We start from the raw sequence: 24,895 nt of genomic DNA on the forward strand, positions 1-24,895 counted from the left end.
GAATTCCTACAGTGCACCAAGGTGCCCGGCTTTGTTAATAACTATGTCAATGTATGTTACGTCTCAATGAAATACAGTGATACGCCCACTGTAATGACTAACGTTTAAAAGCGTTGGTGAAAATGAGCATTAATATTGTCAGACCCGTTGATTGGAGAATTCTTTGGTACAACCCACTTTGGAAAACTGTTCAAAGGAATCCTTTAAAGCTAAACATAAGCCTACCTTATAACCTGCAGTCCCGTTCCCAGATATGTCTTTGTGCATCAAAGCACTCGTACAAGAGTGTCCCAAAGCAGCTTTGTTCATGATAGCCTCTAACGGTGGACAGTCCGCAAGAGTACAGATGGCCAACTTGCAGTATATTCACAGGAGAAAATATTACACAGCTATGAAAAGGAATTAACCCCTGATTCCCACAGCCACCTGTTGTGGAGTAGCAGAAGCCAGGCACAAAGTGTACATACGCTCTGATTCCGTTTACGTAAGTTCGAAAGCAGGAAATACTCAGCTGCACTGAGTAGTGATCCACATGGGGCGGGAGCCATAATGAAAAGCGATGGCGTGGCTATTACGAAAGCCAGTCTAGCAGTCACCTCTAGGGGATGGAGGGGTCTGTCACGGGATGTGAGGCACTGGGGTTTCTGGTGGCTGCCGTGTTCTATTCCTTGACCTGGGAGATGGTTACATGATTTTATATTTACTTGCTACATTGTACACTTAACGTATTCTGCAATTTTGGGGGGGGTATGTTTTTAATATATCCCAGTGATGATTTTGTATTGCGGTAAAACACACATAACACTAAATTTACCATCTTAACCATTTTTTAAAGATTTATTGATTTTTAGAGAGAGAGAGAGTGGGGTGGTGTGGGGGAGGGACAGAGGGAGAGAGAGAATCTCAAGCAGACTCCCCGCTGAGCCAGGAGCCCTGTGTGGGGGGCGGCTCTGTCTCACGACCCTGAGATCATGACCTGAGCCAAGATGAGTCGAACATTTAGCTGACTGAGCCACCCAGGCGCCTCCCGCCCTCCCCCCATCCGAACTATTTTTAACTGCATACCTCAGTGGCATTAAACACACTCCCCCGTCCTGCAGCCACCCCCACCCTCTGTCTCTAGAACTTTCCATCTCCCCAGACGGACACTCTGTCCCCACGAATCATGGACTCCCCACCCCCTAACCCCAGCCCCGGGTTCCACCATCTCCTCTGTGTCTGCGTGCACAGCACTCCTCTGGGGGACCTCCTGGGAGTGGGGTCCTGCGGGATGTGTCCTTCTGGGTCTGGCTTATTACACCGAACATAACACCCTCAAGGTTCATCCACGTGGTGACACGGGTCAGAATTCCCCGCTTTTTAAGGCAGAATAATATTCCAGTGTGTGAATGGACCCCATCTTGCCATCGGTGCATGCATCGATGGACACTGCGTTGTTCTACGTCCGGCCGTTGTGAACAACGCCGCCGTGAGTGTGTGCAGTGTCTGTTCAAGATATCTCTCCGAGTCCCTGGTTTCAGTCCTTTCGGGGACAGACCCGGAAGTGGAATTGCTGGGTCCTATGGTAATTCTGTTTAACTTTTTTTGAGGAGCCGCCAAACAGCCCCACAGGGGCTGCACCATTTTACATGCTCACAACAAATGTCTTTTAAATGCTAGAAACCATCCTCTGCTAGGCCTGGTGCCCTCGTCCCCAGGGCTCCCCGGGAGCCTGTCAGGCCTGCGGCAGACCCCTCCCCAGCAACCGGCCGGCCTGTGGGCGGATCGGTGAGCTGAGCGCATCCCAGAAGGAAGGAAACGCTTTAATTAGCTCCTGTCTGGAGCGAGAATGGGCACCACAAAGCTGTTCCCAGGGCTTCTGCGCAGGGGGTCCGCGGGGGGGGCAGGCAGAGGGAGGGAGATGGGGGGCGGGGTGGACACAGGGTCCCACAGCATCCGAACGGCCAACGATGGTCTCATTCCACACGCGGTGAAAATGAGGCCCCCAGAGGTTAGAGGCAAAGCCCAGGGCTGAGGCCTGGTCCCCTGCGCCCATCCACGGGGACCTGACTCCCGCCTGCATCCCACGCACACCCCCCCGAGCCCCCCCCACCGGCCTCCAGCAAACGTCTTTCCGACACCTTTGATCTCAGCGGCCTGTCTCTGGAGACTTCTCGCTCCTGGCTTCTGTCTCTCTCCATGTCTCTCGTCTCTGCAGGCCTCACGCTTCACAACCCACCCCCCAACTCACCCCCACCCCAAGACGTCGTCCAGTCAAACACAGCCTGGCTCTGGACCACTTCACGGCTGGCCTGCCCTCCCCGCCCTCTCCTGACTGGCTCTGCGCTTGGCCACTGGGCCACACTCCCGCTAGCTCCCCTCGCCGCCCCTCGGCCCCGGCCTGCACTCAGACCACCCTCGCGGATGGCGGCTACGCAGGCCCAGAGAAGAGAGGCGCCATCCGAGGCCACGAAACAGGTCTCGGCAGAGCCGCGGTGCCCCTCATCTGCAGCTTTGGGGCGGCTGGTGCCCGGCCCACCCCCTCCCTGCGGCGGCGGCGGCTGTCCCACTGCCCCCGCCACACCTCACCCCGCCTTCCCAGTAGCTCTTCATCTAGCCTCAGCCACGATGTAATCAGCAGCTGGGGCTCGTCTCTCCCCTTCCCTATCTCACCGGTTTGGTGGGGTGGGAGACTGCACGTCTGCTGTCGGCCCCCCCAAAAAGTAGGCTGCTCTCTTTTTTATTTTTAACCTCTAGTAAAAAGAACATAAAATCCACCATCCTAACCAATTTTTCCTTCTTTTCCAATTTTTTTTTATCGTGGTGAGATACACATAACATTAAATTTATCATATTAACCATCTCTGCACAGCTCAGTGGCATTTTTTTTAGATTTTTTTTTTAAAGATTTTATTTATTTATTTATTTGAGACACAGAGTGTGAGCGGGGGTGGGGGTAGAGGGGAGAGGGAGCGGGAGAAGCAGGCACCCCGCTGAGCAGAGAGCTGATGTGAGGCTCCATCCCTGGTCCCTGAGACCATGACCTGAGCCGAAGGCAGACGCTTAACCCACTGAGCCACCCAGGCGTCCCACAGTTCGGTGGCACGAAGCACACTCACACTGTCCTGCAACACCTCCCCCCCTCCGTCTCCAGAACTTTCCATGTCCCCACACGGAGACTCTGTCCCCACGAAGCACGGACTCCCCAGCCCCGGCTCCCACACTCTCCTCTCTGTGCGACGGGACTCCTCTGGGGCCCTCCCGGGAGTGGGGTCCTGCGGGACGGGTCCTTCTGGGTCTGGCTGCTCTCGCTGAGCCCCGTGTCCTCGAGGTCCTCTGTGTTGTGGCAGGGGTCAGGGTCCCTTCTTTCCTGAGGCTGGACCGTGTTCCTGCGTGGGGACAGAAGGACAGGTTGTGTTTATCCTTCCTCCACTGAAGGACATTTGGGGTGTTTCCACCTTCTGGCCTTTGGGGTCAATGTGACTGTGAACACGGGTCTACACATCCCCTTCTCATAACACCCCCGTTTCTTTCCTTTCCAGGCTGTGCCTTTCTCACCTATTGTGCCAGGGACTCCGCCATCAAAGCTCAGACTGCCCTGCACGAACAGAAGACCTTGCCCGGGGTGAGTCCGGGGTGCTGTCTGGGAGGGGGACTGCTCTCAGCCTGGGGAAGGCTGAGGCCCTTCCTGGGATCAGCGGCGGAGCCCACTTGCCTCTGGACTCAGAAAGAGGTACAAGGTGCAGACAGACAGAAGCGATCATCAGAGAGAGCATTTACTGAGTGCCTACTGCATGCTATGCTCGGTACTCCCCACCAGAGTGGTTGTGTGGGGTCGTGAAGGTTGCACACAGCACAAGGGCACCTGGCCCTGCGCGTTAGTGTCATTGTGCTGAGACCTGAAGGATGAAGAAGCATTAGCAGGCAAATGGAGTAGCCGTGCAAAGGCCCTGAGGCAGGACTGTGCCTGGAGTGTTGGAGGAGCCGCAAGGAGGCCTGTGTGGTTAGAGCAGAGGGAGCAAGAGGGAGCAAGAGAGTAGGGGAGTGTAGGGCGGGGACCGGGCAGGTCATACAGGGCTGGCCCAGGCTCTGTCCCTGCTGGCTGTCCTTGTCAGCCCTGCCTTCCTGCGGAGGGCAGGAGGTCCCTGTCCCCGGTGAAGGGAAGGTGGTCCCCCTGAACCAACTGAGCCCAGGCAGTGCCTCAAGATGGAAATTGAAGGAACCACAGTGAGATCCATGACACCCCGTGACCTCTAGGGGTGCCCACACTTCCCTCTGGGATTCTCAGGGACTTTTCAGCATCAAAGGCTTTTGGGGGCGGCTTGGGTGGCATCTGCAGCCACAAATGCTGAGAATACGTGTGCAGTTTGGTTAGCTGGGTAATCGGGATGCACCTGCCGGCAACATGAGGTCATGGCAGGGGTCATGGCTTGATGCTGAAAGCACCGAAAATGGTCCTGGGGTTGGCCTCAGCCTCATAGTGAAGACTAAGGTGCCCCTCTTTGGGCGAGGGGGGCGTGGAGTGGAGACAAGAGGGGTAGAGTGCCATGGCGGCCACATCCGTGGACTCCTTGCTTAGTCCCCAGCAATCCTTGCTGTGTGTCCATGAGCCAGTGACTCAACCTCTCTGATCTTCGGCACTGGAAGAGTATAACAGGGGGGAGTGGAGAGAGGAAACTGTAGAGAACGCGGTCAAGGAAGTCTTCACTGAGGAGGTGACATCTGAGAATTCACAGTTCTCCCTCCCGTGGACGTGGTGCCAGCATCTCCCCACACCAAGCCGGAACTGGGGGGCAGGTTAGCACTTGGGGGGCAGGGGGGACAGTGGAGTTCTGTGGATCTTCTTAGTTATCTCCTGCTGCTGAACAATGATCCCACATCCGGCATGAGTTATCTCAGGGCTCCCGGGGCAGGAATTAGGGAGTGAGTTGGCAGCACCGTCCTGGCTCAGAGTCTCTCCTGACGTCGCCGTCGAGAGGTCAGTCGGGTCCCCCCAGGACACAAGGAGGACGCTCAGCAGGCCTGGGTCTCCAGGCGCCAGGGCCCCGGGGGCGTCGGGCACTCAGAGGAGCAAACCAGTGCTGTAGTGGGTGCTGTCCCAGGTCGGCGGCTGGCAAACAGCGGAACGGGGATCTGACCGCGGACCCTGCGCGGGCACCCAGTCCTTCTGCGTCCACTGGACCTGTGTGTGCGTGTGTGTGCGGGCGTGCGTGTGTGTGTGTGTGTGAGATCAGATTTGGGCTGGAAGCTCTGACCCTTCTGTCCAGAACAATCCCTACCCTCACGGAGATGTGCTAACAGCTCTAACATGATTTTCCTGAGGGAGTCTCTGAGACCCAAAGCCAGCCTCCCTTGCCCTGACCTGAGCCCCGGCTCCTTCCGTGTTGGGGACAAAGATGGGCTCTGGGCTCCATCAGCAGCCGGGATCGGGGGCCCCTCCAGGGCAGACGCTGGGCTGAGTCAGCACCCAGTGGTGCATCCAGCAGACACGCACAGAGCACCTGCTCTGTGTCCGGCACGGGGCCCAGCGAGAGGGCATCCAGTGATGGAGCTACAGGGAACCGAGGAGCAGGGGGACGCTCAGAGGGATTTTCAGACTCTGGATGCAGGTTCTGTTCAGACAGCGTGCTTGGGGACACGGCTCCACGCAGGGAGCAGGGCTCAGAGGGGCAGCAGGGCGATGTGGTTGCCCGGGAAGTGACTGGGGCAGGGATCGTGGAGGTAGAGGTCTGGGGTTTGCGAGGCCTTGGGAGCAAGGGTGCCTGGGCAGGAGTGAATGGGGGGCCGCACACTAGGGGGCTTAGCACGATAGAGACTTATGCTCTCTCAATTCCGGGACCCGAGGTCTGAAATCAAGGTGTCAGCAGGGCCGTGCTCCCTCCAGAGTTTCTGGGAGGGACTCTGTTCCGCGTCTCTCCAGCTTCCGGGAGCTCCTGTAATCCTTGTTCTCCAGCTCGTAGAGGCATCAGCCTCTGTCATCATGGGTCTATACCTCTCCGCTCTCCCTCTGCCTTTCTCCTATAAGGACAACTGTCCCTGGGTTTAGGGCTCACCCGAAATCCAGGATGACCCCATCTCGAGATCCATGACTTACTGACATCTGTAAGGACATCTGTTCCAAATATAGTCCCATTCACAGGTTCTGGGGCGTTAGGACTTGGACATGTTTTAGGGGGCTCCCCATTCAAGCCACAAAATGAACAGCGAGTATGAGGCAGCTGGGGGGAACATCTCGGGGAGGGGACCCAGGGGGAAGCAGGGGGCCCGGCCCACTGCCGAGGACTTGGTGACAGGCAAACAAGGCTCCTTCTTGCAGGACGGAGCGTTTGCGCCATGTCTGGATAGATGGGGAAGCTGTGGCAGATGGAGGTGGGGGCAGCGTGGGGATCGCGTGTGCCGACACTGGGAGGCTGCCAGTCACATTTTTGAGTGCAGGATCGCATGAGAGCCTCCATTGTCTCACAGAGGAGTTCACATCAGGTCACAAGGGGGTCCCAACCCCGGGGGTGGGGGTGATTCTGCGCCCCACAGGACCCTGGGCGACATCTGGGGACATTTGTGATTGTCATGACTGGGAGAGATGCCTGGTGTCCAATGGTCAGGAGAATAGGGAGCTGGTGAATGTTCTAGAGCGAATGCTAAGGGACATAGAACGCAAGCCACAAGTGGCATTCCCACTTTTCTAGGAGCAACAGCGAAAAATTAAAAAGAAACAGGTGAAGTTAATTGTCATGCTAGATTTTCTCTTAACCCAACACCTCTCCAAGATATCATCAGTGCAGCAGGCAGTCAGCGTAGTTAAGGAGCGCTCACAGCCCTTTGTCCCTCGGAGGTGGGCCCACCCCTCGGTCCATCTCAATTCAGACAGTCAGTTGTGATCAGAAATGCTCGATCTGCCTTTGCTGTTTACGTTCTATAAAACGGAGAGTTGGAGAAGCAGGTCCACACACATGCTTGCTCTAAAATACTTAAGAGATTTTCCAAGAATGGAGTCAGAAATCAGTTTTTACATGTAAGTTTATATTTACATTAATTATAATTAAACAAAAAAATTTTTTTTAATTTTATTTATTTATTTGACAGACAGAGATCACAAGTAGGCAGAGAGAGAGAGAGAAACAGGCTCCCTGTCGAGCAGAGAGCCTGATGCGGGGCTCGATCCCAACACCCTGGGATCATGACCCGAGCCGAAGGCAGAGGCTCTAACCCACTGAGCCACCCAGGCGCCCCTAAACAAAATTTAAAATTCTGTTCCTCGGTCACACAAGCCACATTTCAAGGGTTTGATGTCCACATGCGCTGGTGGCCACCATGTTGGACAGTATCCCACAAAAACGTTCGAGGCCGAGAGTTGGCAAACTTCTTCTGTAAAGGGTCAGAGAGGGACCATTTTTGGCCTCATGGGCTCTAGGCCCTCTGTGGCATCACATAAAAGAAACCACAAACAATGCAGAAATGAATAAGTGTGGCTGTGTGTCAGTAATGGAGTTGGCAGATCCCCATTCTAGGCCATTGCTGTCCGATAGAATTTTCCAGAGTGATGGAATGTTCTGTCTCTGCTGTCCAACTTGGTGGCCGCTAGGTTAGTGTGGCTACTGAGCCTTTGAAATGTGGCAAGTGTGATTCAGGAAAAACTTGAGCGGAGGGAGGGTCAGAGGGACAAGCAGACTCCCCACTGAGCAGGGAGCCAGACATGGGGCTCGATCCCAGGACCTCAGGATCATGACCTGAGCTGAAGGCAAGCACTTCATGGACTGAGCCTCCCAGGCATCCCCTCAGGAACAATTTCTAATGCTGTTTGAGTTAAATTTAAACTTAAACCGCCACATGTGGCTCGTGGCTACCACACTGGACACCTCAAATCTAGAATGTTCTAGATCAGGGGTCAGCTACTGGGTTAGACCGCGGATATCAAATGTTCTAGACTGGGGGGTCACCTACTGTATTGGTAAGTTCAGACCTAGAATGTCCTAAACTAGGAGTCAGCCACTGTCTTGGATACCACAGATGTAGAATGTTCTAGATCCTCTACCATCTTGGTGCAGACCTAGAATGTTCTAGACCCCGGAACACGATTCAGTGTCATCTTATTATGTCTAGATTGTGGGTCTCAGTTTGATACCAGCTCATGGCTGGAGAGGCGGAGGGGGAGGAATGAATTGTCAACAATACCCAGAAACCGTGCCTGCCACGTCCCCAAGCCTGTGCTGTCACCGTCCTGACCTCTATGGTAACTGACCCCCGATTTTCACATTCTCTGCACTTATGACCAGATCTCTGAAACCCTGGGCTGCTTTTCCCCACTTGCTCTTTCCCCACGGTGGACGGACCCGCAGTACACAGAGTCTTCACCGTCTGCATTTTTCTGTCACTTAGCGCGATGCTGTAGAGGGTCGGCATCCCCTGTCGTGCCGCGCCCCAGCCGCGGGCGCCTTCTCATGGCTGGCTGGCATTTCACCGCATGAAGCCGCAGCTGACTTGTCCGTCCTCCCGTTGGTGGACACCCGCGTCCTTTCCAGCTTTTGCCGTGACAGAGACCCTCGTCTGCGCTTTGTGTCTGGTGGGCACGTGCCATGCTTCCTCCGGCCGCAGCCGGGAGCTCCCACCCCGAGTACACGTGCCTTCGGCTTCTGGAGCTGACGGCTCCCTGCCTAGTGAAGGGGTCGGACTTGCGGGGGAGCCTCCTCTCCCCCCCCCCGACCCCGAGGGGACCCACAGATCTGCCATCAGCACACTCAGAGCCTCGTTCGTGGCTGGCGGCAAGAGTGCCGGGGCGGGGGGGCTGCTGAGGGGGGTCCCCCGTGCATGTCAGCCGCATCGGAGCAGGGATGTCTGAGTGCACCCCCCCCCGCCAGAAGACAGAGCAGCAGCCGCATGAGGGGAGCCCCGTGTGGGAAGAGCCCCCACCCCGGGCAGCTCACGTGCCCCCACACACCCGCACAGGGACCCTGGGGAGTTAGGGGGCCACAGTGGGGTCATGTGAGAGACCAAGGCAGCCACCATCCTTCCTGTCCCCTGCCTTCCCTCAAAGACCCATGTGCATGTGTGTGTGTTGGGGGGGACAGGGTGGCGTGCACACCTGCATCTTTTTATCTCTAAACCAGGAGGGGAGGGTGAGCTGGGGCATCTGCCGGCTCCGTGCTCCCCCCACAGTGCAGGGAACAGGCAAGCCCCCTCCACGCATGCTGCTTCTGAAGCGAGTTCCAGCTCCCATGTCTGAGTGTGACAGCGGCGTCCGTGGGGGATGTGGTTTAATCAAATCTCGGCATTCTGGAATAGGATCCTAAATTGAATAACAGAATCCCAGAATAGAACCCAGAACGGACCGCAGGCCCCTGGAATCCACGCTGGGCAGAGGACTCAGATTGCAGCAGAGGCTTTTTGTAGGGGTGTCAGACCCCAGGATGAGGTTCCTGGAGATGGCACAGGCCCGTGGGGACAGTGAGGCGGGGGGCAAGTGGCTGGTCCAGCCCTGTCTCTGAGGGGCTGTGCCGTTAGCGCGGGTACTGTCTCTTTCCTCGGGAGGGTCTTGAGGGGCAAAGGACATCCTGGATCTGGCGTCTGCCCTGCACCCCAGAAAGGGCTAAGTTTGTCTGTCTGGGGGTCTCCCCACAGACCCCTCCTGAAAACCCTTTCTATGTGCACAGGGATTTCTGAAGTGGCCCCCTTGCAAGACCCCCTCCCACATCCCATGACCTGACTCCGATGCCAAACGTCCAGGGCTCTGACCCTCCCCGGCCTCAGTTTCTTCGTCTGTGAAATGGGGTTGCAGAGGGGCTTTGAGGCTCCTGTGAGGGCACAAGGCGCGTTGCTGAGCTCGCTGTGGGAGCTTGGAAAATCCATGCTGAACGAAGGAAGGAATGAGTGAATGAAGGAACTGTCCCAGACACGCGGAGCCTGCAGGACTCGGGGCCAGTGGGGAGGAAGGCCGGGGTGCCAGCCCCAGGCCAGAAGGAGCCACAGCAGCACCTAGAGCCGGACAGCGGCGTGGTCTGTTTGGCAGGGAGGCTGGGTTAGGCGCTGGGGCTGCGGGCGAAGGGGAGGCTGCACCAGCGGCCCGGCATCACCTTGCTTTCTCCTCCTCCTAGCGGGGGCCTCTGCCACCTCCCGCCATCCCTCCCCCAGTGGCCTCGGTTTCCCCATCTGTAATAATACATAGTTCAGACATGAGGGACCCTGGTTTCTCGGTGGTGCGTGGCTTGGTTGAAGTCACCCAGCAAAGGTTGGGGGGCAGAGCAAGGACTGGATCTCATCTACCTAAAGCATGCCGACCCCAAAGACACAGATGCTCCCCCAGAGCCCCGGCCCACAGGCCCCTTGGCTGGAGGGTTGGCTGGACCCGGAGGAAACCAGGAGATTGGGCCTCTGCTTTGATTTTCTCCGTTCCCTTTCTGATTTGCCCATCTGTAGAGTAAGAAGCTTCCATCTCATGACGTTGTTCAGAGATTAAATGAGTCGGTGGAGGTAGGTATTCCTCCAACGTGAGAAACTACCCCCCCCCACCAAACTCTTACTCATACTTCAAAACCCCCTACAGACTTTCCATCTTCACTGAAGCCCAGGATAGCCTTTGGCTCTCCACTGCTCTATGCTCTCTGGTTTCCCAGGGGCTTGTCCCCACCTCTGCCTCCATCCTGACTGCTTAGGTCTGGGAGTGTCTGTATCTGCCTCTGTCTCCCCTGGTTCCAGATGAGAGGGTCCTCCTTAGGGCTGCAAAATTACTCAGCACGGGGCACACCAGGAATGTTCTTGACTAAATGAAAGGAGGAAGTGGGGGGGGGGCAGGGAAGGAATGCAGCCATGGGGAGCCAGAGAAGGTGGAGGAGGGAGGGAGGTACCAGGCAGAGACCTCGGTGGGACAGATGGAGAGAGGGAGCCGGAAGGAGGTGGGCAGAGCCAGATGGGCGGGCAGGGGCGACAGGAGGGGTGGGTGTGGGGAGACCCAGCTTCCCTCCCCCCCACTAACCGCCCCCCCCCGCGCCCCGCGCCGCACGCCTCCTCCCGGCCTCTGGCGGGCGGATCGACTGCGCCCGCCTGGACGTCGGGCTCGGGCGCTGGGAGCGAGGCGCGGGGCCGGTGCGTGCGTGCGGCGTGTGCGCGCCTGTGCGCCCAGGGCCGGCCGGGCGGGCGGGCGGCGGCACGTGGAGGCCAGCCTGGCGCGCGTCTCCAGGCCGGTGGGTAAGGCGGGCCGCGGGGTGCGGATGGCCAGGCCTCCGAGCCTCGGCTTTGGAGCGGGAGACTGGGGAGGAGGGGACTGCCCGCCTGGCTTCTCGGGACCGCACCGGGACTCTCGGCCCGAGCCCGAGCTGACCCGGGAGGGGGAAGGGGTCTCCCAGGAGGAGGCGGAAGGTCCCAGGCTCGGCAGCGGGCGGGGGAGATGGGGCGCAGGGACCCAGGCCGCGAGAATGGGGCGGGGGTGGAGGGTGCGGTGAGGGGGACAGGTTCCCTCCCCGTGGCCCCCTCCCTCGCTCCCTCCTCAGCTCATCCATCTCCAGAAGATTATATTTAAATATCTCTTTTGTGCAAGGCAGGAGCTGGGCTCGCCCCTAAGAGGCGGTTTCCATGGCAACAACAATTGCCAGCTTCCGTGTGGTGAATCAGCGTTGCCATGGCAACCCCATCCTCATCTGCCCAAGGTGCTGGGAGGAGGGAGGAGGTGAGGGCCAGCGGAGGCGGGGCGGGCGGGGAGGGGCGAACCGGAGGCCGGAGCCCAGGTGCCCCCGCTCCTCCCGGCTCCCTTCACAACCTCAGTCTGCCCCCCCCCCCCCCCCCCCCGCCCAGAAACGGGTCCCGTCTGGTTAAATAATCCCCGCTCCTGCCTCCAGCTAGCTGGGTGTGGTACCCAGGTGGAGAGGGGGTGTGTGCGTGTGCGTGTGCGTGCACACGTGGTGGGGGCAGGGAGACGTGGTTTGGTCTTTCGCAGGTGGTCTGGGTCCCTCTGAAGGTGTGGCTGGGTGGCAGGCATCGGGGACGCCCGAAGGCCTCTCTGCTTCTGGGGCTCCCAAGGCTGAGTTCAGATTGAGGCAGCCCATTAGGAGCTGGGGAACAAACACTCAGAATGGGAGGGGCGCAGGTGGGGTAGAGAAGCTGCGGGGGGCGGGGGCTCAGGGACAGAGGGCGCAGAGTGAGGGAGGGGCCTCCGATGGCGTGGGGAGGCTCCAAACTGACAGAGGGTCAAAGACAAGGGGAAGGAGATTTGGGGGTTCAGAGTCGGAGAGGGGTCTCTACTCATAGGACTGGGTAGAAAGATCCTTAAATTTTAAGTCTAGGAAGGCTTAGCGCCTTGACTCACCCACCATGACCTTGGACAAAGAGTCTGGGCCTTGATGTTGACATCTGTAAAGCCGGGTGAAAACTGAGCCTCTCTCCGGAGCTTGCTGGGTGTCTGTACAGCGTCTAGAAAGCTGACACCCCTCAAGCACCTTTTCTGAATGGCCATGGGGATGGTCTGACCTGGGAGGGGGTCTGGGGTGGGCCCTCGTTCCAACCCCAGGTCGGGCACAGACATCCCAGCCACCCTTCCATGCTGGTGTGTGCCGGACACTTCTTTCTGGTCAATTCAATTTAGCAAGCCTCTCGGATTCTCCCTACCTGGTGTGAAGAGAACTGCATGCTCTGAGAAAGCAAGATGTAGACACTTCCTGCCCTGAGGCAGAGGGAGGAAGGAACCCAGCGGGGTGGAAAGATGGCCTGCTTGGGGACATTTGAGCTGGGTTTTGAAGGATGAATAGGAGTTCACCAGGAGCCACAAGGCTTGGAGAGAGATTCTGTTCTCAAACCAGTGGAGAAGCAATGTCACGCATTTCCCACATCCCTTGAGTTTTTCTCAAATACCCATGTTAGCTCACCCCTATGGCTGGGTCAGTTTGGGGGTGGGGATTAGAGGAGGATTTCTTCCATTAAACATCATTTTCAGTGCTGAGGGGGCAGGGGGTTGGAGAACAGAAGCGTCCAGAACGAGTCCAGATTGAAAGCTGGTCCACTCAGGTATGACAGTCCTCGCACCCAGCGCTCAGAGAACGGACTGAGAGTACCTGCCCTCGTATCAGTTACTGCTGGGTGACAAACACCTCAACCATTTTATTTGTTGATTCTGCAGGTTAGTAAGCTCAGCCTGGGCTCAGCTGGGTGGCTCTTCTGCTGGTTTCCCCTGGGGTCATTCATGCAGTGGTGGACATGACTTGCCGGGATGAGCTAGGACTGGCCAGCCTCACTCCCATGCACTGTTTGGCAGTGGGGCCTCTCAGGGCATGAGGTCTGTCTTCCTGTTCTGCTTGGGCTTGTCACCTGGGCTTGTCCCAATGTCAGCTTTACAAAAGAGGAAGCTGCAAAGTCTCTTAAGGCCAGAGCCTGGAAGTCCCACCACTTCCCTTCCATGACCTTCCACGGGTCAGAGCAAGTCACATAGCCAAGTCCAGATACAGAAAGGTGGGGAAACAGGCTCCAGTTTTTGATGAGAAAAACTGCAAAGTCAAATATGCAGAGACTAGAGGTGTTGGACAACTTTGCAAAGAGCCTACTACACCTGGGAATACAAGGAGGCTTCCTACAGCAAGAAATATTGTGAACGGGTTTTGAATGTAAAGTAAGAGTTTTCCAGATAGCAATGAGCAAAGCCCCGTCGGTGGGACCATGTGTCACTTGTTTGACTGGTTTGCTGCTGGAAGTTGGTGGGATGCTGTGCCTCGGGGAGGTGGGCAGGGTGCCTGGCAGAGCTCAGGTGAAGCCCTCACCCCTGATGTCCCCACTGTCAGCCTCGACCTCCTCCTCCCCTCTCTCTCCGCAGATGGCGCGGCCAATCCAGGTGAAGCCGGCGGACAGCGAAAGCCGCGGAGGTAGTTGTCATCTCTCCGTGGCCACCAGGCTGGGGGGTGGCAGAAGAATGGGGGAAGGGGGGGACCCCTGATCAGAAGGCTGTAGCTGTCCCCTCTAGACTCACATACCTCATTGTGGTGGGAGAGGCAGAGTCTCCTGGCTAGGGTAGGCGCAGGAGAGCGGGGGAGGGGGGTGTCCCCTCTTCCAAACCACAGTGCCACAGGTCTAGGAGTGAAGGAGTTGGGGGGCAGGTGGCTAGGTCCAGCTGCTTGTCCCTAGATCTTAAAATGCCCCACTCCCCGTGGGGTGCAATACTGGAGGGTCTTCTGAGGCAGAGGGGCTAGGATCCCTGAAGGAACCCCTCAGGGGGATTTCTCTGTGTGTGTGCACGTGCGTGTTTGTGTATATGTGAGCATGCGTACCTTGGCACGCCTGTATGCAGATGTGTGTGAGCAGGGTGCATGTGCACGTGTGTTTCTGTGGCTTATGTGGTGGGGCTTCCTGCTGGCCTGTGTGCACGTGTGCACGTGTGCACGCCTGGCCTGGGCGTGGGCGTGTGTGTAGGATTGTGAGTGCCTGACTGTTCCGGGCTGGGCGTGTGGGTATGTGGGTTGGAGGCCTGGCGTCTGCGTAGGTCTGCACTGTGTTGGGGATGTGACCATAGGAGTATGCTTGGCTGTCCCCAGTGGCACCCAAGTCTAGCCATTCTTGGAGATTTTCCTACCCCCTCCCCAGTTCAGGTGGATTGGGGGCTGAGGCGGAGCATCCAGCCTTGGGGGTGGTGTGTGGGGCAGGGCGGTTAGGACTCCTGTGTATGTGTAGGAGCCTGGTACAGCCCATCTGGGCTGGGACCTGTTTTCACAGTCTCGGAGCAGGCTGCTCGTGTAGGTCAGGGATTGGGACGGGGTGTGGGGGGGTCTGCATGTCTCCGTCTCTTCTCGTCTCTCTCTCACTCTTACTAATTCCTCTTCTCCTCCTCCTCCTCCTCCTTCTGTCTGTCTTTCTGTCTCTCTCTGTCTCAACTTCTCTTTCTCCCTCTCCATACCTCTTTCTCACCCATCTTTTCTCCTTCTGTCTCTCTGGTTCTCTCTCTACTCTTTGTGTGTCTCTCTTTGTCTCTTACTCTCTGTCTCGGTCTCTGTCTCTGTGTTTCTCCCTGTCTCTCTCTCTGTCTCTGTCTCTTTCCCGGACTGTCAGTCTCTCTGCGTCTATGCCTCTCTCTTCCATCCCCATGAGTGACAGCTGCCAGAGAACAGGTTTCCATAGTAACCCAGCTCACCATCCCTGGGAGATGAAGCTGCCATGTTCCTGATTACAGGGGAGCAGCCCAGTTACCAGAGGGAGCAGGACTCTCGGGCCTCACACGGGAGAGGCTGGCCAGCCAGGCCTCCAGCCAGACCCCCACCCCCACCCCAGCAGATGGGGGCTCCAGGCTTCCCGCACCTGCTCCTGTGCGCACAGGTGCCTTCACTCATTCAACAGACATGGACTGCCTGGCCCCTGCTGAGGGGAAAGGGGCCATCAGCGCTCACCCCCACTGGGAAATCTAGATGGCAGACAGACAGACAGGGACCCAGGCCAGGCCAGGCAGTTCGTTCACTAGTACTGTGTGGGGCTCTCCGCGAGCGAGGAGAGAGCCATCTCCGCCCGGAGGGTGGGAGCCGGGAAGCGGTCGGAGGCCCTGAAGGGTTGAAGGGAGGGCGTCCAGGAGGGGGGCGCCGCGTGAGCCGAGGCTTGGAGATGAGCCGAGCATGGCACGTGGGAGGATGGAGAGGCCCAGAGCAGGGAAGCGCGCGGCTGTGTCCTCCCCCACGCAGGCAGAGCGGGGGCCAGCCGTGCTCCCCCCACGCCCTGCTGCCTCCATTCTGCCCGAGGGACCGAGGGACCGAGAAATTCCCGGAGGCCAGGACGCGGCTGAGGGGGTGTCTCCGCCCACAGGAGACCGGAAGCTGTTCGTGGGGATGCTGAACAAGCAGCAGTCGGAGGAGGACGTGCTGCGGCTGTTCCAGCCCTTTGGGGTCATCGACGAATGCACCGTGCTGCGCGGGCCTGACGGCAGCAGCAAAGGTGACCGGCCGGGGGCGGGGCTGGCCCGGGGGCGGGGCTGGGCGCGCGGGAGGAGGGGTTCGGCTCCTGGGGGAGGGGCCTGGCACGGGGCGGGGCGGGGTTGGTTCCCGGAGCGAGGCCCGGCGCTTGAGAAGGCGGGATTGCCTCCTGGGGTGGGGCCAGACCCTTGAGAAGGCGGGGTTGCCTTCCGGGGCGGGGCGGGGCACCTGGGACGGGGGTGGGGGTTCGGCTTCTGGGGGCGGGGCCGGGCCCTCGAGAAGGTGGGGTTGTTTTCTGGGGCCGCCTGGGGATGCGGGAGGGCGGGTTTGTCTCTTGAGAAAACCAGATGGGTTTCTGGGGCGGGGCAGGGCACGTGGGCGGGCGGGGTTGGCTCCTGGGGGAGGGGACTGGCACGTGGGTGGGCGGAGCTGACTCCTGGGGGTGGGGCCAGACACTTGAGAAGGTGAGGTTGGCTTCTGGGGCGGGGCGGGCCACGTGGGAGGGTGGGTTTGGCTCCTGGGCGTGGGGCCGAGCACTTTAGAAAGTGGGTTTGGGGGGCACCTGGTGGCTCAGTTGGTTGGTCGCCTGCCTTGGCTCAGGTCATGATCCCGGAGTCCTGGGATCTAGTCCCGCATCGGGCTCCCAGCTCCATGGGGAGAGTCTGCTTCTCCCTCTGACCTCCCCTCTCATGGTCTTTCTCACTCTGTCTCTCTCAAACAAATAAATAAAATATTTTTTTAAAAAAAGCAAGCAAGCAAGCAAGCAAGCGGGTTTGGCTCCTGCGGACCGGGCAGGGCCCGTGAGAGGTGGGGTTTGCTTCTGGGGCAGGGCGGGAACGGGGGGGCGGGGTTGGCTCCCGGGGCGGGGCCAGGCGCTTGAGAAGGCGGGACTAGCTTCTGGGGAGGGGCGGGGCACGTGGGGGCGGGGTTTGGCTTCCGGGGACGGGCGGGGGCGCTTGAGAAGGCGGGGTTGGCTCCAGGAGGCGTGGGCTGTGCGGGCGGAGACCGTCCTTTCCCGCCTGGTCCGGCCCGCGCGCCGCCTGTGCCCACCTAACTGTGGGACAGTTTCCCGTGGACCGTCTGTGTGATCCTGGCTGGGCATCTGGAAAAGACTTTCGTGGTCCGCAGAGACCTGTTTCCCTGTCTGCCCACGTGACTGTGCCTGCGAAGGGCATCACTCCACCTGCGTCTTTAGTCTCTGACTTTTTCTGCCTTAGTGTCTAAATGACTATTTCTGCCTAGCTCTTCGTGTGTCTGGAGGTCTTTGTCAGTCTACCTGTCCTACCTTTTGGGGTTCACCTGTCAGGCACCAACTGTTGCCTTGCCTGTCTCTGGCCCTGGAAACTTTTTATCTTCTAAGGACAGAATGTATCCCGTGGTCCCTAGTTGCTTGTCTCTCTCTCTCTCTCTTTAATTATTTTTATTTCTAAATGATTTTTAAAGTTTATTTAATCAGCTCTACACCAAATGTGGGGCTCAGACTCACGACTCCAAGATCAAGAGTAGCATACTCTACTGACTGAGCCAGCCAGGAACCCTTCTTTTCTTTTTTAATTGATATTTACATACTGTAAAATCCACCTTTTGAAAGCATACAGCTAAGTGCTTTCCAGTATGTTCAAGAAATTGTGCAACCATTGCCACTCTCTAGTTCTAGAACATTCCATTGTCCTACCCCACCCCCAGTCGGCCTGGCTCTTCCACAATATGCCCGTCTGGAACTACGTCTAGTAGCCTCTCCTATGACTCTGTGTCCGAATTTGCCTGTGTCTCATGGTCCCTGGCTGCCTTGGCTGCGTGATTTCTGATTTCTTCCTGTGTGGCCAGCCGCTGGGTCTGACCTGTCTGTTATTTATTTATTTATTTTCTGTCCCCATCTTTCCAACTCTGGTCACATGGGCCTACGTGTCTAGGTCTGAATGTATCTGTGCCTGAGTGTGCCCACAAGACTGTATCTCAGTGCCTCTGTCTGAACGTTTGTCACCTTCTCTCTGCATATCTGATTACAACTCGATCTCACCGTGTCAGCGGCTGGTAGCTGGGGGGTGTTCCCTAAGCCCGTGCCCTTCACTTGTTCCAGCGGGCAGGACCTGCCCCTCCTCCGGACTGCACACTGCCTCACAGTGCCTGTCCGGCCATGCGAGCCACCAACACCTGTGAAGCTGGTTGCTTTCTGAGCGAATGAGAGGCCACCGGGCTGACATCATACTCTGTGTGCTCTTCTTACTGCCTGATCCTTTATTGTCCAGCTGTCTGGCTGGCTGTCTGTTCTGACCGTCTGACCCGCCGCCCGGGGCTCCCAGTGCCCTAACCTGTGGCCCCTCCCCACCCAGAAAGACCCTATTACCCCTCACGCGTGCTCCTTGTCTTGGGCCAGGCTGTGCCTTTGTGAAGTTCTCCTCCCACACCGAGGCCCAGGCAGCCATCCACGCCCTGCACGGCAGCCAGACCATGCCGGTGAGTGGGGACCGCCCTGGGCCACGGAGCTGGGCGTGCGGAAGGGGGAGGGGACAGGGACAAAACCTCTCTCTACCATTCCCGCCATCCCGTAGCCACTTGCTGTTCATCAGTAAGGCACAGGCGGAGAGAGAGGCGGAGTCCCTGATGGTGGTGTGGGCACAGGTATGCAGGTGAGTGTGCGATTGTGCGTGTGGGAGTGTGCCTGGAGGTACTGCCAGTGTGTGGCTGCGTGTGTGTGTAAGAGAGGATATGTGAGTGTGTGTGGTTGTTAGTAGGTGACTTAATGTGCAGTTGAGGTGTGTGATGTGAGAATATGGATACGTGTGTGCTGCTGCACGTGTTAAGTGTGTCGAACGGGTGTGTTTGTGTGAGTGGCTTGTGCAGCGTGCATGTAGGTGTGTGCACATGTGTGTTTCTACATGTGTGTACTGAGTGCACGTGAGTGTGGGTCTGCCTGGCTGATGTGGCGGGAACGAGCGCAGCACGCTTCTGTGGGCATCTGTGAGGGCACGTATGTGAGTGTGTGTGGATGGGCGGGTGTGTGTGTGAATATGCGTGTATGTGATTGCATGTGTACACGTGTGATATGGGCCCCTGAACGCACCGTGTGAGCGCGTGTGTGCAACTCTGTGTGACGTGCATGGTGCGTGCAAATGTGTGCACACATTTCGGACTCTTCGTGTCTGAGTGAGTTTGTGTGAGTGTGTGTGCATGTGTGTATGACTGTACAAGAGGGTGTCCTGGAGGGCGGGACATGAGGGGTGTTGTGGCTTTGTGAAGGCCAGCAGGGGAACGTGGGGCGGGGCTGTGACAACAAGGATGGGGGTGGGGCGCGCAGAGCAGCAGGGGAGAGGGCGGGAGGGGCTGCAGCCCTTGGCCGAGGAGCACGGGGTTCTCGGGGTCTTGAGGAGCCATGGAAGGTTTTGACAGCGCAGGGAAGGGGCCAGGTCGGTTGGAAATGTCCCCTGGGCCAGAGCGGGGATGGGTAGGGGGCAGGCCTGCGGCGCGGAGAGGCGGGGAGAGGCGGAGGAGGACGGGCTCAGCGCTGGGAGTAGCCCCGCCCCCTGGGGGAAGGGCCAGGAGCCACAGTCGCGGTACAGAAAAGGCCGGATCTGCCACAGGGGGTACAGGCCCTAGAGAACCATCCCCCCTGTCAGCTGCACTCAAATGGGAGTGAGGAGCAGGGCAGCGTCAGAGCCTCCAGGCCTCGCACGCTGGGCACTCGGGCCTCAGTCGTAGCCCCTGGAGGCAGGATTCGGGCTCACCGGGAGGTCAGGCTTTCTCCCACGCTCGCAGCTGACCAGTGATGGGGCGCATCGGGGAGCGAGCTCTCCAGCAAAGGGGGCATGTCCCCTCTCCGGTTAGGGTCTCAACTGTCCTCAGGTGTGAGTGACAGCTCTAGGGTCCTTCACCCGGGTCCCACCAGTTGGACTCTCCATTTTTGAGAGCATGGCTGATAGTCAGGGTCCTCTGCTGGGTCCCAGACGCGGCCCCCTGGGCGGGGAGGCCCCACCTGTGCCCACAGGCAGCTGTACACGGTCAAGTGCGAGACCCAGGATGCTGATCTCTGAGCTGTTCTTGCTGTGCGGTCCGTGTCCTGCAGCTCGGCGCCCACGGGCAGGACTGGCCGCTGTGCTCCCCCAAGGGCCAGAGCTGGCGTGGTTCCACGAACCCCAAAGTCCTGGCTACCTCCCTCCTTCTTTCCCTCCTTGCTTGCCGCTGCCCCTGCAGGGTGCCTCCTCCAGCCTGGTGGTCAAGTTCGCCGACACGGACAAGGAGCGGACCCTGCGGCGCATGCAGCAGATGGTGGGGCAGCTGGGCATCCTGACGCCGTCCCTCACCCTGCCCTTTAGCCCCTACAGTGCCTACGCCCAGGCTGTGAGTGACCGCAGCGGCTGCACTTCCGTCTCCAGCAGGGCTCCCCACACCACTCGGGGGGGGGGGGGGTCCGGCTCAGTCTCTCTCTCTCCATGCATGCTCTGTTGGGGGTTCTGCCTCTCTGCTCATCTTTCTCTCTCTTCCTACTCTCTGACTCATGGTCCTATCCTGGTCATGGTTGAGTCCCCAGATCCAGGCTGATTCCTGAGCCCCCCCCACCCCAGCTGAGCCCCCAGCCATGAACTGAGGCCCGAGCTGAACCCCAACTCTGGGCTGACACGACTCCATGCTTAGGCCCTAAATCTAGGCGGGGCCTCCAAGCCAAAAGGAGCCTCTAAATCGAGGCTGACTTCACACTGAGACCCAGCCCTGGCTGAGCTCAGTGTTGGCTGATCCCCAATCCCAGACCGAGTCCAAATTCCTGACTCAGCCCTGATCCTAGACAGACCCTTGATCCCACACTGAGCCCCAATTCCCAGCTAAGCCCTGACCCCAGCCTGAGCCAAGAGAGCCAGGCTGACCCCCTCCCCTACTCAAGTCACTTGAGGACCAGGCCTCCTCCCACGAGTCATGACCTCAGGGCAGGTGCCACCCCCATTGTGCACACCGACTCCTTTCCACCCCCAGCTCATGCAGCAGCAGACAACGGTCCTGTCCACGTCGGGCAGCTACCTGAGCCCCGGCGTGGCCTTCTCACCCTGCCACATCCAGCAGATTGGCGCCGTCAGCCTTAACGGGCTGCCTGCCACGCCCATCGCCCCTGCCTCTGGTGAGAGTCCGCCAGGGGCCTAAGGATGGGTGGGCAGGGCAGGGCCAGGGCCAGGGCCAGGCTCAGGCTCCCCATGGTGCTCCTCCGTTCTGCAGGACTGCACTCACCCCCGCTGCTTGGCACCACGGCCGTGCCTGGGCTCGTGGCTCCCATCACCAATGGCTTCGCAGGGGTTGTGCCCTTCCCTGGGGGGCACCCTGCCCTAGAGACCGTGTATGCCAATGGCCTTGTGCCCTACCCAGGTAACTGGAGTGGTCCCCTGGGACCTATGGGTGGGTGGGAGGGTGGGGAGGGCGTCTCTGGGACAAGCAGGCGTTCCCATGCCATGGTCCCTGGGAACCAGAGGGACTGTCAGCTCAACAGACATGAGCTGTGGGCACAGAGAAAGAGACTATAGCAGGGTGGTTAAAACACGGGAACTTTATATCCAGACATATCTGGGGTCAAGCTTCAGTTCGGTTGTCCTGGGTGGTCTCTGTGAGTCCCTGGACCTCAGTGTCCTTACCCGGGAAATGGGTCTGATGCCATCAGTCATCTCAGGAGGTTGCACTGACGAAATTAGCATGTTGAATGCTTGGCACACTGTCTGTACCAAGAACAGCACCATCAATCTTAATTATTAACCGTCACTATTGAGGAAGATATCAGGACCCATATCCACTCCTACATCCAGCCATGCAGTATTCTCCATGCACCGAATTCGGCTGGGCCCTGCCTTTGCAGAGCCGAGGTCCCAGCTCTCCCCATTCTGTACCACAGTCCCCAGGCAAGCCTCCTCCAACACCTTGCTTGGGTGAAGTAAGTCATCTGCATATCCACCATTGAGGAGAATTTGTTTTTATTTTGAAATGACTGGAACTCACAGAGAGTTTCAGAAGTACGGAGAGGTCCTGCTCCCTCCAGCCCAGCCCGCCACCCATGCTAACAGCTTACATAACAAAGCACATTGTCAAAACCAGGAGGCTGACACTGGTACAGTACAATGACCTCGACGGGAGCTGGACACCTTATGGACACTGTACCACGTTGTGTGTGCACCCGTGCGTGTGTGTGGGGGGGGGGGTCTGTGCCATGTTATCACCGTCAGAGATTTGTGTAACCACCACCACAATGCTCCATCTCCGGGGGGTGATTCATTCATGTGACCCCTTTATGGTCACCCCCCCACACACACACACCCATCCTGTAGTAACCTCTCTCCGTTGGAGCTGAATCTTTTGGCTGAAATTTCCCCCTGATGCAGCAGCTCTAGTGGTCTGGACAACCTCTTTCCTCCCCTTACTTCCTGCCCTGAGAGCAGCCAGGAGGTCACAGCCACATGGGGGATCCGCGAGGTGTCTGATGAGTGAGGCTTGGGATGGGAGAGAGGGAAATGGATGGGGGTGGGGGGTGGTCAGGAACAGAGGCCTGAAGTCCTGGAGAATAAAGGGGAAGAGCGAGGGGGTCCGGATGGGGACAGAGAGATGGGGTTAAACCTCTCTGGAGCCCTGTTCGACTTCTACTATTTCCTATCTGAGTGGCCCTGCGCTGGTTGCTTCACCTCTCTGAACCTCAGTTTTCCTACCTGTAAAATGGGGACCATACCTATAAAACGTTTATGTAGAGATGAAGCTGGGCAGATGTTTGTTGCTCTCCTTCCGGGCGCTAAGGATCAGGGGTGGATGGAAGATCTGCCGCCCCCGTCCCACTCAGCCCTTCCGTCTACCCCGCAGCTCAGAGCCCGACGGTAGCCGAGACCCTCCATCCCGCCTTCTCCGGAGTCCAGCAGTACACAGGTACGCGGGCAGTCCGGCCCACTCTCGGGCGTGGCCCCGCCCCTCTGCCCCGCCTTTCTTCCTGTCTGGCCACGCCCCCTGGCAGCTCCCCGCTTCTGGCCCCGCCTCCCAGGGGCCGCCCTTTCGTTTGGCCTTCTCTCTTGTACCTAGCCACGCCTCCTACTTCTGACCCTGTCCTTTCCCAGGTTTTGGCCCCACCCCTCCTCGGCCCTCGCAGCGTCTGGTCCCGCCCCCCATATCCTGTCCCGAGTCCTCCAGGGCCCTGCCCTCAGCCTTGGCCCTGCCCCTCACACTCTGGTCCCACCCACTCTGATCTTGTGCGGCCTTGGCCCCTCCTTCAGGCCCGCCCTCGGCTGTGGTCACTCCCCCTCCCTCATTCCAGACGTTGGCCCCACCCCCTCGAGCCATGGCTCCGCCTCACTCTTCCCTGTGCCTTGGCCCCTCCCCTAGGCCCGCCCTCCGCCGCGGGCACGCCCCGCCTCCCTCCCAAGACCAACGTGGCCCCGCCCCCGCCCTCCCCGCGCCGCCCACCGGCCTCACACCCGCCTCCGCCCTGTCTCGCTCCCGGTCTCCGCAGCCATGTACCCCACCGCGGCCATCACGCCCATCGCGCACAGCGTCCCCCAGCCGCCGCCCCTCCTGCAGCAGCAGCAGCGAGAAGGTGAGGGGGCCGCGACCTCCCCTGGGCGCCAGCCCCGCCCTCTGACCGCCCCCTCGACCTCCAGGACCCCTGGCCTGGCCTGGCGTGGCGCGGGAACTCGGGGAACCGCGGCCAAGAGCACGGCCTGCGGGCCAGACAGACCTGGGTTCGAGTTCTGACGCGGCCCCTGGGTGCTCTGGGGGAACCTCATCACCCTCTCGGAGCCACGGCTCGCTCCTCTGGAAAGTTGGAACCATAGGACTAGCGGGCCTAGGGGTGACCCAGCCACCACCAGCCACCCTTCCCAGGACCGGACGAGCCTCTGAATTTTGGGGAAGGACGCTCATCTTGAGGTCGGGCGCGGGCGGCGGGTGGTGGTGGGATATCTCGGGTGAACTGAGGCTCCCCAGTAAAGCGGAAGGAGGAAGTTGTTAGATTCTGGGGTCGGACAGACCAGGATTCAGGTCCACCCAGTTGTGGCTGTGCATGGTAAGGAAAGCACTCACTGCCCGTGCCTCAGTTTCCTCCTCTGCAACAGGAGCGACCATCTGGGTCAAGAGGCATCACTGGGAAGGAGGCAAGGCCGTTCCTGACGCACAGTGTGGCTCAGCACCAGGAAGGCTCTTTCCCTTGTCCATCCAGCTAGTAGGGGTCAGGGGGAGGTGACCCACTGTCCCCATGGCTGGGGAGCACTGTGGATGTCCTGGCCTGCAAACTGAATTCTTTGAGGTTCTGCCCCACTTGGCCCTTGCCCTTGACCCGTGGCAGGGGGCCACTTGCCAGGAAACGAGCTGAGCTTTGGAGACGAACTCTAGGCTGAAGGGTCCCCAGCTGGGCCAACCAGCCGCTACTCTGTCCTCCGTCAGATTTTATTCCTCTGGCAGCTCAGTGGGTAAAGTCACAGACGGCAGGCATGAGGATTTGACAGTGCTGGAGCTCCAGTGCGACTTTCAGCAACCTCCCAACACCCCCTGCACCCCCTGATCCAGGGCGGGCCAGCATGGGCTTCCAAGAGGGCCCAGCTGCCTCAGGTCACTGTTCTGTGGATGGCTCGGACCTGGGTGTCTCCCTCCCTGATCCCTGCTCCAACTTCCCTCCACCAGGGCTGAGGCGGTCAGAGCCAGGGCAGTGGTGATCAGCCCTGCTGTCACTCGCCATGAGCATTTTGGAGAGTCCCCACCTCGGGGGACAATGTACAAGACTCCCGCTCGCACCATTCTAGACCTTTGTCCGCGACACGTCAAAGCAAAAGACAAGATAGAGCCCTGATAAAAAATGGTAGACAGCGTCATGCCCAGGGGCAGGTTAAAAAAATACGGTCAGGATGGCCCTTTATCCCGGCAAAGACCTCAAGCTTGCACGTGGACATGGCATTGAAGGGAAGGGTGGCGGGTGTGGCTGCTGTCACGTGCGGGGAGAGACGTGTCTGAAGTCAGAGGGGGAGTCGTAACCCCACATGGGGATGCACGTGGCTCAGACACACGTGGGGAGCCGAGGGAGTGGTCGGTGGTCCCGCTGTGTGCTGTGGGGAGTG

At 58.9% G+C, this 24,895-nt stretch overlaps 1 protein-coding gene across 14 annotated transcripts in view; it reads left to right on the forward strand.

Moving 5' to 3' along the window:
* CELF5 (CUGBP Elav-like family member 5) overlaps positions 1 to 24,895 on the forward strand; it is a 48,169-nt gene that overhangs the window by 16,261 nt on the left and 7,013 nt on the right. For 9 of the 14 annotated variants that reach the window (XR_009350545.1, XR_009350546.1, XM_059159427.1 and 6 more), the window contains exons 1-9: positions 10,827 to 11,153; positions 13,766 to 13,817; positions 15,733 to 15,861; positions 18,217 to 18,296; positions 20,031 to 20,177; positions 20,805 to 20,946; positions 21,042 to 21,188; positions 22,659 to 22,721; positions 23,299 to 23,382. Coding sequence is in view for 12 of the 14 variants with exons in the window: in XM_059159427.1 (XP_059015410.1) it covers positions 10,842 to 11,153; positions 13,766 to 13,817; positions 15,733 to 15,861; positions 18,217 to 18,296; positions 20,031 to 20,177; positions 20,805 to 20,946; positions 21,042 to 21,188; positions 22,659 to 22,721; positions 23,299 to 23,382 (1,156 nt within the window). In the remaining 2 variants the exon portion in view is untranslated. Of the gene's footprint in view, positions 1 to 3,521; positions 3,605 to 10,826; positions 11,154 to 13,765; positions 13,818 to 15,732; positions 15,862 to 18,216; positions 18,297 to 20,030; positions 20,178 to 20,804; positions 20,947 to 21,041; positions 21,189 to 22,658; positions 22,722 to 23,298; positions 23,383 to 24,895 lie in introns of those variants that run through there. The other 5 variants (XM_059159436.1, XM_059159435.1, XM_059159434.1 and 2 more) reach the window with 5 other exon arrangements.

The sequence above is a fragment of the Mustela lutreola genome, chromosome 2, assembly GCF_030435805.1.
Source record: "Mustela lutreola isolate mMusLut2 chromosome 2, mMusLut2.pri, whole genome shotgun sequence".
NCBI lineage: Eukaryota > Metazoa > Chordata > Mammalia > Carnivora > Mustelidae > Mustela > Mustela lutreola.